At 40.5% G+C, this 12,754-nt stretch overlaps 1 protein-coding gene across 1 annotated transcript in view; it reads left to right on the top strand.

The window, feature by feature from the left end:
* Dnah9 (dynein axonemal heavy chain 9) overlaps positions 1–12,754 on the top strand; it is a 332,320-nt gene that overhangs the window by 255,894 nt on the left and 63,672 nt on the right. Inside the window, exons 54-57 of the mRNA XM_027954056.2 lie at positions 755–877; positions 2,432–2,636; positions 5,492–5,656; positions 9,238–9,378. Coding sequence (XP_027809857.2) covers positions 755–877; positions 2,432–2,636; positions 5,492–5,656; positions 9,238–9,378 — 634 coding nt within the window. The remainder of the gene's footprint in view (positions 1–754; positions 878–2,431; positions 2,637–5,491; positions 5,657–9,237; positions 9,379–12,754) is intronic.

Genomic DNA, 12,754 nt, shown 5'->3' with positions numbered 1-12,754 from the left:
TAAGCTATATAAATAAAATCTAATATCCAGTCATTAATATTTGCTTTGGGAGAATATTTAATAGCACAGGGAAATGTTTAAACTATATTTTATTTATGAAAACTGGGTTTTAAAGTAAAGATGCCATATGAATTCAATAATATAAAAACTAAATTTGAAAATACAACATGGCCCTCTGTATCTGCAGGACAGAAATCCACAGATTCAACCAACCACACATCAGAAATATATGAAAAACACTGTGCCTATAGTGGACACATGTAGACTTTTTTCCTTTGTCATTATTCCCTAAACAATAGAGTGTAACAATGATTTACATTGAATTTACTTTGTATTAGGTATTGTATGTAGAAAGTATACAGAATGATGTGTCCAGGTTAAATGCAAATATTACATCACTTTATAGAAGGGACTTGAGCACCTGCGGATTCTGGTGTCCACAGGGGTCTGGAACCCCACAGTTACCAAAGGATCACTGAATGTCCAGATATACCCAGTAAATGCCACATTGCTAATATAGTTATGATGAATTTCCATAATCTTTTTTGTATTTTGTAATTTCTCCCCATTTCTAAAAATGTAAAAAATTACATAAATGTCACTTGAAATAGAGAAAAATGGGGCCACTGAAGACGTTTCAAATAGCTGTGCCTCCAAGTGTACTGCCGTGCCTTGGAGGCCACGGTCATCTTATTAAATTGCCTCTGAGTGCACACCTGGCCACAGGCTCACACTGCCTGACTCGCTCCCCCAGCTACTTGCAAACCATCGAGCATGCCCTGGAAGCTGGAGACGTGGTGCTGATTGAAAACCTGGAGGAGTCCATTGATCCTGTTCTGGGACCTCTGCTGGGGAGAGAAGTCATTAAGAAAGGACGGTAAGGTTCAGCTATGTGGCTGCCCTGGTGTGAAGAGCTGGTTCCCCACCCCAGTTAGAAATGTGGAGAGGTCTGCTTTGCTAGAATCTCTTCTCCTCTGCTCTCGTCAAGTAGCTCCCTGTAGCCAGCACACCTTTCTGTCTCCCAGCAGAGGGCTGCTTAGCTGCCCTTCTCTGGTAGAGAAGGCTTCCTGGCATGAACTTTGCTTTCTCAGTCAGCAACCCATTGACTTCCTTCTAAATGGCCACAGTGTACAGTTTAGGAGGAACCTTGGAAGGAAAGTGGTCAAAAAGCAGACTGACACATAAGTATGAACATTTGATCCAAGTCAGATATCTGGGTTCTGAGAATCCAGCTCCTATCATTTGATTTGCCTTCGACACATCAGTTCAGTGGTAGAGCCTAGAATATGCAATCAAGCCCTTGGGTTTGATTTCCAGCACCCCCCTCCACACCCACGCATACACAGTTCAGGTTCATCTTGGGTGCCATTACGGATTCAGGCTTAGCAAGAATAGGGCAGAAAGAGGATATGGTGCACAAGGGAAAGGAGAAGAAGTAGAAAAGCCATCCTCCCTAAGACAGGGAGTGATAATTATCATGAAGGCATGCTTGAGTTAGGATCTTAGTCCATTTTCTGTTTCTTTAACAAAATACCTGAGGCTGAGTAGTTTGAAAAGAAAATTAGTTTGCTCAACAATTTGGAGGCTAAAAAGTCCATGATCAGGCAGCTCCATCCTTTAGGCCTCTGGTGAGAGCTTTCTGGTTCCATCAAAATATGGTGGATGGCACTATGGCAGGAGGACATGTGAGAAGGACAGAGAGATTGTATGGCAAAACAGGAAGCAAGACACTGATTGAGGAGCCAGGCTCATTCATCTTGTAACCTACTCTCTTTGGAACTTATCCACTCCCACCAGACCTGACCCACTTCAGAGAAGCAGCATAAATCCCTTCCCACCCCTGTGACCTAATTACCTCCTTCTACTTGGTCCTGCCTCTTAACATCAATATCATAACACAGGGGAACAAACTTCCGGCCTGTGAACTTTTGGGGGACAAACCATATCCAACTGTAGCAAAAGTCTCACCCACTGCTCGGGCCCTAAGCTGCTTTTCCATGCTCATTTATGTGCTTAATTATTTTCACCCATCAAAGTCATTCTCTTGTCAGCCACGAGGAAAAAAAAAAAAAAAAGTATGACCTATCATAGCCTAAAAACACCTTTGTGCAAAGTACAAGATGCTGCTTCCTCCAAACACTTTACTGCCATCTGCTGGAGCTTTTCCATAATATCCTAATCTGTACTGACCACCACCAGAATGGCTCTCTCTAGAGTTGCACAGTGCACATATCTAACGTGGTGGCCAAGGGAAAGTTGGTTCCCTTCCAAACCTGTACCCTAAATTACGGCAAAGAAGGACCCAAGGGTGCATGCTAGACATGCCTAGGAAAAGTACATCTAAATATAGCCACATTGTTGGCTATGATCTTGGAAAAAAAAAAATCTCACAGGAAATCACCCCGCCTTCACATGAGCCTGTACGTTCCAGATTCATTAAAATTGGAGACAAAGAGTGTGAATACAATCCCAAGTTCCGGCTCATCCTTCACACCAAGCTGGCCAATCCTCACTACCAGCCCGAGCTGCAGGCTCAGGCCACCTTGATCAACTTCACCGTGACCAGAGATGGCCTGGAGGACCAGCTGCTAGCCGCCGTGGTCAGCATGGAGAGGCCAGATCTGGAGCAGCTGAAGGTGTGTCGGGTGTTCACCAAGGAAGGGAGGAGGAAGGTGCTCTGCTCTAGATCCTGCAGTTCACCCTACTCTGGGAGCAGGGATCGGGCTGCTTTCCTTGCTACCAAGAAAGTGAACTCTGCAATATGGTGGAAGAAACCCAACCCCATAGAGCCACCCAGAAACACCAAGTTAGGAAAAGGAGGATATAGTAAGTTAAAACAGAGGACAGGCAGGAAAAGGGACACTCCTACAGCCAAGAGCAGGGCCTGGCACAGGACTCTGATCCCATACATTCCCACGCCTATGTCCAGCCTAAGTGGAATCAAATCTGCAGTGGTAACAGAAGTGGGTTCGACCCTGCTAGGGTTGTGCCTCAGTCAGCTCTGGGTGCCATAACAACACACCACAGACTGGGTAGCTTTAGCAAAGCCATCTACTGTTCCACGGTTCTGGACGCTGGAAGCCTGAGATGAGGGTGTCACCATGGTCGTTTCCGGCGAGGACTCTCCTCTTGGCTTGTAGGCAGCCACCTTCTCACGGTGCACTGTGCTCCCCCATCTGATCTCCTCTTGTGCATGCACAGAGAAAGAGAAAGCTCTCCTGCATCTCCCCAAAAGAGTACTAATCCCAGAACAGGATTACAATTCTTAGGACCTCATTTAACCTCAGTCACCTCCCTAAAAACACTGTCTCCTATACAGTCACATAGGAAGTCAGGGCTTTGACAATTCAATTTATGAATTTAGGGCAAAGACAACTCAGTCCGTGGTGAATATCTCTATTTTCTCTTTTCTTGAATCACGATTAGGTTAGGTTACATGGGTTTAAAATTACAGCGCACGTGGGATTGATTTCAGGCCTTCCCTGGGGCTCTGCCTCTGCGATCATTTATTTATTGAACACCCATGGAGCACCAACCGCATAACAGTCAAGGTTATAGGTATAGAGGATTCAGCCTTGACCACAGGAAACCATGCACCTGTCCCCATGGAGCTTATGGCCTAGTAGAAGTATATGCAAAATAAGAATGTAAACCAAGACATGATATCATTTCAGCAAATGATAAGGATTTTTTTTTGGTATATGCACATAATGTAATTTATTTTTTAATTTTATTAGTTCTTCTTAGCTATACATGACCATAGAATCCATTTTGATAAAGTGTACAAGCATGAGGTATATCTTATTCTAATTCGGACCCCATTCTTGTGGGTGGGCATGATGGTGGGGTTCTCTAAGGTATTTTCACAGGTGTTCATAGGAAAATCATGTTGATTTTATTTATTTATTTACTTATTTATTTTTGTTTATTTATTTGACAGTCGAATGCATTTTGACACATCATACATAAATAGAGTATAACTTCTCACTTGCCTGGTTGTACCTGATGTAGAATCAGACGGGTCATGTAGTCATCTATGCACATAGGGTAATAATGAAATCATGTTAGATTTAGTCCACTGTCTTTCCTATTTCTATTCCCTCTTCCTTTGGTTCTCCTTTATCTAATCTACTGAACTTCTCTTCTTCTCCCTCCCCATCTCTTTATTATGGGTTAGCTTCCACATATGAGCAAAAAACATTCAACCTTTGGTTTGGGGGGATTGGCTTATTTCACTTTGCATGACAGTCTCGAGGGATAAGAAGTTTGAAGAAAATAAAACAGGGTGATACTGGAAAGCTAGGGGGCTAGTTTCAATAGTGGTAACCAAAAACAGTTCTATGAGGAGCTGGCATTTGAACTAATTCCTAAATAACTCGAAAGCTGCTCGACACAGAGCATTCCCAGCCAAGTGAGCAGCAAATTCTGGTCTTGAGATAGGACTGAGGTAGACCAGGGTGGCCACGGCTGAAGCCTCAACATGTAGCCTTTGGATCTTTCCATGGATCCAAAGGCTGTGTGAGGACAAAGGAGCTAGAGCTACCTGAACTTAACTTCCTGGCTCCCAAAACTGGAATAAAAGGTGCCCAGTACCTTGGAATATGAAGCCTAACCATCAGAAAGGGAAAAATGAGGTGGGATTCACTTGGATGCCAGTCTCTCTCCAGCCTTGGAGAAGGCTCTTGCAATGATCTTGTCTAAATTGGGTAAGATGAGTTTCTACTGTTTTGTTTTGTTTCTTCCAAGCAAAGCATAGGAGAGCTGTTCATTTGGGGGCAGTAAAGTGGTGATAAAGAGGACAAGCTAGAGAACTAAAACTTGACCTTTCCCTCTATTCGCAGCAATAAATTACATTTAGTGACACTGAGTATATCAACACTGTGCTAAGGATAGCACAAACATCCCGCAAATAGGAACTGATATTAACCCCACTGGAAAGAGAAAAATTAACCCAAGTCTCATGCCTCGAACAGTCATTCCCTTTGTCTGAGCGGAGGATGAGTTTCAGGATCCCTCTTGATTCCAAGACCAGTTGAGTTTCAAGCCACTGGTCTAATGGTATTTGCATATAATCCACTTGCAACCTCCCTGTACTTTTATGTCATCTCTAGGTTACTCATAATCCTAATGCAAGGTAAATGCTGTACAAGTAGTTTTTATACCATATTGTTAGGAAATAATGGCAAGAAAAAAGTCTGTATGTGTTCAAAAAAGACACCATTTTTTAAAATATTTTTGGTCCGCGGTGGGTTGAATTTGCACATGTGGATATGGAGGACAGTAGTGTAGGGTACTGTTGGGTTTTGACTTATCTGCTCATCTCCTGTTGCTTGTGGTCTCAAGCACCCCACTACTTGGTCTCCACTTTACAGTCTCGAAGGGCAAGGACTCTGGCCCTAGGAACGATTTTTTTTTTTTAAATTCAGACTTCTCCCCAGCATAGGATGCCCTGGGCATCTCTGCCTTACTCTTTCTTCCTCCTTATTTGCAGTCAGATCTCACAAAACAGCAAAATGGATTCAAAATCACACTCAAAACATTAGAAGACAATCTGCTCTCGCGCCTCTCCTCGGCATCTGGGAACTTCTTGGGAGAAACAGCTTTGGTGGAGAATCTGGAGATCACCAAGCAGACTGCTGCTGAGGTGGAGAGAAAGGTAACTTTATTCTAGATGGTCCAGGGAGGCAGCCCCCCATTTGGGTCCTCCTGTGATTTTTCTCTGCTCAGTCCCTCAGTCTGACTTTTTGAAAAAAAAGAAGAGTAACAGCATTTCCATCTTCCCACCATTCTTCCAAGCAGTGACTACCTCACATTCTGTGTTACAGTTTCTATTTTCTGGAAAATGCTTCTGACATCTGGGCTCCACAAACTTAACTCTGTGCAGTCCTGGCTTTCTGTTCAGGGAATCAGACTTCAAACTGAATGCCTCAGATAGTTTGTGGAATGGCCCCGAAGCTAAGGAATCACATTGCTGTTAAAGTTCTGAGATTCAGGCATGATTGCATCCTAAGAAAACCCACTGGACTAGCAAAATCTCCCAAGTCTGATTTTAATGAGAAAACTTCAATGACATGGCAGGAAACTCAGTTCTCAAACTCTCTATCATCCTGGGAAACAATTAGAGCAGATAGTTTCCTTCATCCATTTCACAACATTTGGAAGGTTTTTTTTTCCCCCTTGCAGAGAACTAGAAGATGACTTGACGAGGAAGAGAGGCCCAGTCTCTCATCCTTTCCCAACAGACATTCAAACCTGTATAGGCCCTTTTGCAATCCCAGTCCTGCTCTTGGATCAGAAGACCAGTTGTAATTACTCATTCTGATTCAGATATCACATACATCTTAACGGTGCCCGGGAACAGTGAACCTTGGAATGAATATGCTTATTGCCGACTTACTGGGGGTTCTCCAAATATGAAAGACTTTCCCAAGTAGAGACAAAGTAGAAAACTTGAAAAGTAATGGTTAGAGCAGATAAGCCAGATCAGACCCACTGTGGGATAACAGCTCTTCACTCAGATTGGAGTGATGATCCCCAAAAGAGGAGGGTATAGTCTAACCCTGGCTCAGCAGAGGATGTGCCCCTCAGCTTTTTTTTTTTTAATTTGTTCCCATTTTTTTAGTGGTTTTTTTTTTTGTTTTTTTTTTTTAATTTTTATTGTTGGTTGTTCAAAACATTACATAGTTCTTGATATATCATATTTCACACTTCGATTCAAGTGGGTTATGAACTCCCATTTTTACCCCATATACAGATTGCAGAATCACATCTGTTACACATCCATTGATTTACATATTGCCATACTAGTGTCTGTTGTATTCTGCTGCCTTTCCTATCCTCTACTATCCCCCCTCCCCTCCCCTCCCCTCCCCTCTTCTCTCTCTACCCCCTCTACTGTCATTCATTTCTCCCCCTTGTATTATTTTTCCCTTTCCCCTCACTTCCTCTTGTATGTAATTTTGTATAACCCTGAGGGTCTCCTTCCATTTCCATGCAATTTCCCTTCTCTCTCCCTTTTGCCATTTATCTATGACCTCTACCTCTCCAGAGAGGACCAAAGAGGTTGTAAAGCAATGATGGCAGAAAGTCCTCTGCTCTGGGCAGGAGACATCTGGCTCACATATGAGTAGGTCAGAGGATGGATCAGCTGTGTAAAAAATCAGTGAACATTTATTGAGCACTTGCTGTCTTCCAAGTATCACATGAAATATTTTTATTTCTTTTGTTCATTTTTTTTTTGGTTGACTCCATAGCTTAGCTATTGTAAATAGCGCTGCAATAAATACGAGTGTGCAAATATCTCTTTGATGTGATTTCATTTCCTTTGGATATATACCCAGTAGTAGGATTGCTGCATCATCTAGTTATTCTATTTTTAGTTTTTTTGAGGAATCTCCATGTTGCTTGCTACAGAGACTATAGTAACTTCTATAGATCTTTCCTAATTTTAAAGCTACTCACTTTATTTCACTTTATGGATTAACCTTGCTTTGTTTATACGTAAAAATATATGTTACTTTTAAAATATATTTTCAAAGAGTCCAAAATTAAGCAATGTATTTGCTTCTTGCCAAACAGCATAAGGATTAGAGAGTACTTTAATTCTGATCATTCCTTCCCAACTTCTGTTATTGTTTTATAATATAGCTAATGTTGTCTTGTTGCTGCTGAGAATCTGCTTTCAGTCTAATTGCTATTCCTTTTCAGCTTTGTCTTTTTTAGTTGCTTTTAATAGTTTCCCTTCTTCTGTGATGTTTCCGAATTTTACCAAATAGTCAGAATTTATTTTTTTTATTCGTTGTACTCATGATTGATATGCTTCTTCAAGATAAGCACTGTAGCCTTTTATCAATTTTCGAAAATTCTTAACTCCAAATATAGCTCCCAAAGTAACTTCCAGCCAGAAATCATGATGCAACTCAGGAGGCTGAGGCAAAAGGATCTGAAGTTTGAGGTCAGCCTGGGCAACGTAATGAGCACCCCTGGGTTCAATCCCCTGTACTGAAAAAAACAAAAGAACAACAACAACAAAAAAAAAACTTCAAATATTGTCTCTATTTCATTCTTTCTATTCCCTACTTCTTCCTACTAGGACTATCTGAATCTTCTCATTCTATCTTCCAAGTCTCATAAACTTACATATTTTCTACTTTTGTTTCTGAGCTGCATTTGTAACAATTTCTTTAGGTCTCTCTTCCAGTGTGTTTCTTTCTTTTCAATTCAAGCCTCTTATATTTACCTGTATATTTTTTTTAATTTAAATAACTGTCTTATTTTTAGAAGTCTAGTTCGTTCTTTTTCACATATGCCTGTTCTTTTGGTAATGACCTTATTATGTGCTTCTTTTATATCTACTTGTTCTGGAACAAGGACATACTTGTTCTGTCTGCCTTCTCAACCCTTTCTAGACTTTAAAGACCACTATTCATGAGATAAGGTTTTTTTTTTTTTTTAGCTTCCATAAATGAGGGAGAATATGCAGTATTTGTCTTTCTGTTTTAAGTTGTTCAGTCATCTTTAGTTCTCAGGGTGCCAATCCTTCTGGGATTTAGGAGGTGTTCACTTCATTGGAAAAGGTCTTCTAACTGTCCCCTTTGGTAGCACTTCTTCTTGTTGTGAGAACATCTTCAATAAGGATCACTGCTTTTTCTTGTGGACTTTCACAAGTTATCGGTAGTTGATTCTATTTTGGAGTCTGAGGGCAGAGAGTATTAAGGTTTGTATTTAAGTGACATGTTCTTGAAGAAATCTCTCTTCCTGTTGCTTAGGTTTCTCTTCTTATTTTTACCTGTGATAAGAAATTTTCTGAAAATAAAAATTCTTCATTAAAAGAGATTTTCTTTGTGAATTTATGTATTAACTATTTCATTAAACTTTTTTTTTAAAGAAAATTATTTTGCTTCTTTCCATGGACTTCCACTGCTTGGCATGGAGTTCATTTTAAAGCAATATATATTTTTCGCATTTTGAGGAAATCATCTCATCAGCTATGGAGCTAAGAAGCTGGCATATTTCCTAACTATGAGAACCGACAGCTCAGTCTGTGAGAGCAAGATTGTGTATATTGTCCTTCCATTCAAGCTTGATATAGGGCTTTTCCAACTTCTTCCCACTTTTCCCATTTCCATTCACTCCACCCCATACACAGACACACACTACGCACACAGAAAGATCAGCTTGATTCTCTGGAAGCCCTATTTAGTTTGAACAATGACCTGCTATTTATTTTCTCAACAGGTCCAGGAAGCCAGGGTGACTGAAGTAAAAATCAACGAGGCCAGAGAGCACTATCGGCCAGCAGCTGCCCAAGCCTCTCTGCTCTACTTCATCATGAACGACCTCAGCAAGATACACCCAATGTATCAGTTCTCTCTCAAGGTGATTTATACCTGGAGTTTTTTTGAATAATCGTAGTCAAGCGGTGTTAGGTCTCTAATGTAATTTCCCATGAGAGCTTATCCATGTGCTTCATTAGTTACGGCAGATCTTGAAGATCAAGGCCAGGAGTACTGCTTCATTGGCTTCAGACCTGTATTACAGGTCCTCATTTCTTTAATTGAGTCTTATATAATTCATTGGAACAGAAGCAGGTGCCACAGCAAGGCTTAGCTTCATTCATTCCATAAACAAATTCAGTATAGGTGGATAATGGATGTGTGCATGTTGGATGTGTGGACGAGGATATCAGAGAAATGTCAGAAATTTTTCCTGTCCCCAGAGAGGATTGAATATGCACATCACTTGTGTTGATGAAAGACCAATGCAGGCCATCATAATAGTCAACTTTAAATTACTTTTCTTATTACTTTAATATCCCCAAAGCAACTGTTTTATGGTTGTTGCAATATTCCTGAAGCCAAAGTTGTTAGCAAATTTCAAGTGCTGACTAAACTCATCTTACCCATGAAAAAATAAAACCCATAAATTTTAAGTGAACCTCGGAAACTATCATTCTCCCCTAGTGAATTCATTAAATGACCACAATTAAAGAAGCATTAAGAGGAGATCAAACGTTTCTGAGCAACTTCATTGGTTTGACCCAACAGAGAGGACATGCACATGTACAAATAGGAGAGAGACAGAGAGAACATATGTATATGGACACAGAGATTTCACACACACACACACACACACACACACACACACACACACACCTCAGTATGTGTATTACATGCTAAGTCATCATGTGGAGGTCAAGGTGTGGATATGGTGATGAATACCTGAGAAATCAGAAGCCCCCCAGTACCTGGGGCTCATTTAATTGGAGAGGGCTTTTCACCATTTCCCAATCCTTTTCCCTTAACTCAAAATCTCTGCAGATTGGAAGACATGTGGTTATAATATTTTATGTTTTTAAGAGAAACTCGATCCTTGGCCTTATAATCAGATTATGAAAACATATGAAAGAAATATAAGATATTTCAAAAACAGATATAAAAGTTAGCATAAGCCTATTAACTACAGGGTCATCTCCCTAGTTCCAAGAGTAGTTGAAGTTGACTATCAGAAGCCTACCATGGTGACTTGGAAAACAAGATCTGAGATGAAATTCATGAAAATATGTGCTAAAACATGTTATCAGTTGTTCTGCAGCAACAGCATCCTGATCTAGGAAACTCTGAAGCACTACTTTAAAAAAAAAAGAAAGAGGTGCACTTTGGGTCTCCATGTTGTTATGAAGAATTGCTAAGAACAACTACTTTTCATTGACCAACTAGATCATTGAAAACAGATGGAAATTCTGAGTGATAAATAGCTGTGGGATGGGTCTTCAAAAGAACAATGCATTTGAAAGTCTCCTGTGATTTGATTTAAAAAAAATCTGGCTACTGGAGTTTCTACAGTCTCAATTTTCATATGAGGATCAATTTTGCAGTTCTCATTTCTGGCACACAAAGGAGAGACATTCTCAGAGTATGAAAACCCCAGAGAGACCAGTGTGCCAGGAGCCACATGTCCCATCTTTCAAAGCGTTTTGAGCAAGAATGCGTTAAAACATTTGTACTTGCTTTTACACAAGCAGAAATTCATCCAAATGCAAGTTTTGAATGAACTTGAAGTTCAACATGTAGTTAAGATAGGAATGAAAGCAAAGTAACTTCTCTTCAAAACTCAACCAAAAGCTGGGAGACACACATAGAAGGCACCACAGTGTCATAGGTGAGAGGACACCTCCCTAGGATATCCTGCAGACTGCTGGGAGGCCCAGCGTAGCTGCTGTGTGCACTCTATAGAAAGGCATGACTGGAGGAATACCATTTCTCCATGAGATGGGAAAGGGATCATCAGATAGACAGAAGCAAGATGAACACAGATCACGGGTTTCAAACAGGGAACCCAAGGTCTTGTTGATCTCTTCTCTTTGGTCCACAGAAGGCTCTTCAAATACTTGAATAGGTTACCAATATTTTAAAATAAGGAGATTTAGTCTGAAGGTATACCTCAGTGGTAGAGGGCTTACCTAGATGCATCAGACTTGGGTTCCATCTCCAGCACCACAAATAATATTATAATAATATAAAGAGAATTCACATAAATACCGATTTGGGGCTTCTCGTGAAAATTGGGAAGATTGACAACATTGTATTCACATTCCACATGGCATGAATTTGTAGCTGCTTCTCCCTAGGTGGGCACATGCCCTCTGTGTCCTGGTAGTCTTCCTCCTCCCTATTTGGTCTTGTACACCTGGTTCCTGGAGGCATTTGAGTTGGACAGTCTTGATCTGGAGCATCCCTCATTCTCTTGGGCATTAGCAGAGCAAAGTGATTCATTCATTCAACAATTCTTTTTCAGTCCTATAATATGCACAGAGCTGGACTCGATTTTGAAAAATGCAACTATTTTTATTCAAGTAGAAAGACAAAACACTAGGCAATCACTCATGGGCCCTAAAAATGTTCCAAAAGCTTGTGAGTATCTACCAGGGGAGCGTAAGTCAATAACCAGACCATGTGGGCAGAACAGACCTTCTGGAGAAAGCTGTGGGAGTGGGGATCAGACCCAGCACCAGAGTTGTTCATAACCACAAAGGGAGAGAAACAGGGATGGAAAAAAAAGACAGTCAAATGAGCTTAGTGTAAAGAAAATCCTGGATGTATCCAGATTTTTCATTTTCTTTAACTCTCTTCCTGAATCGGGAATCATTTTATTTAAACTTAGTAACTCAAGATTCGTTGCTGATTACTGTTATTTTGATAGAGCCTTAGAAGAAAGCTATAGCAACCACCTAGAAAAGTACCCATCCATCTCCATGGACCTATTCTGCACATGGAAGCTTCTCAAATTTCTCTGTGTGGTTCTAGAGAGCTATGGCTTCATCAGCTCATAGTGAATTAATATTTCACCTAAAATCTACCAAGTGAAGGCAAACATCACAATGGATTGGGCTGAAGATACTGCTGAGATGAAGACTCCAAGGGCTTTGTTTAACAAGAAGAAATGTGGATCTGTGAATGGAGAGAGAAATTCACATTTTTTTTCCTATTTTGCAAATGAAGAACTACTGAGACTCAAATCTTATGTGGTTTCCATCTAGGTTCAAATACTTGGTCTCAAAAAGACTTCAGATTTTTTTTCTTCTTTTTCTTCTTCTTAAAACCACAAAAGGAAAATAGAGAAGAAACTAGAAATCTTCAGAACCAAGACTCTGAAGGGTCCAATTGTATCTTGGCTTTTATTTTCTTTAAGGATTTGTTCTATTCATGTCATACTTAAAGGGTAGCATTCCAAATATTCATTTTTTATGAATAGT

Source organism: Marmota flaviventris, chromosome 17 (genome assembly GCF_047511675.1).
Source record: "Marmota flaviventris isolate mMarFla1 chromosome 17, mMarFla1.hap1, whole genome shotgun sequence".
NCBI lineage: Eukaryota > Metazoa > Chordata > Mammalia > Rodentia > Sciuridae > Marmota > Marmota flaviventris.
Note: the sequence above shows the minus strand (reverse complement) of the source record. Positions and strands in the feature narration are given on the sequence as shown.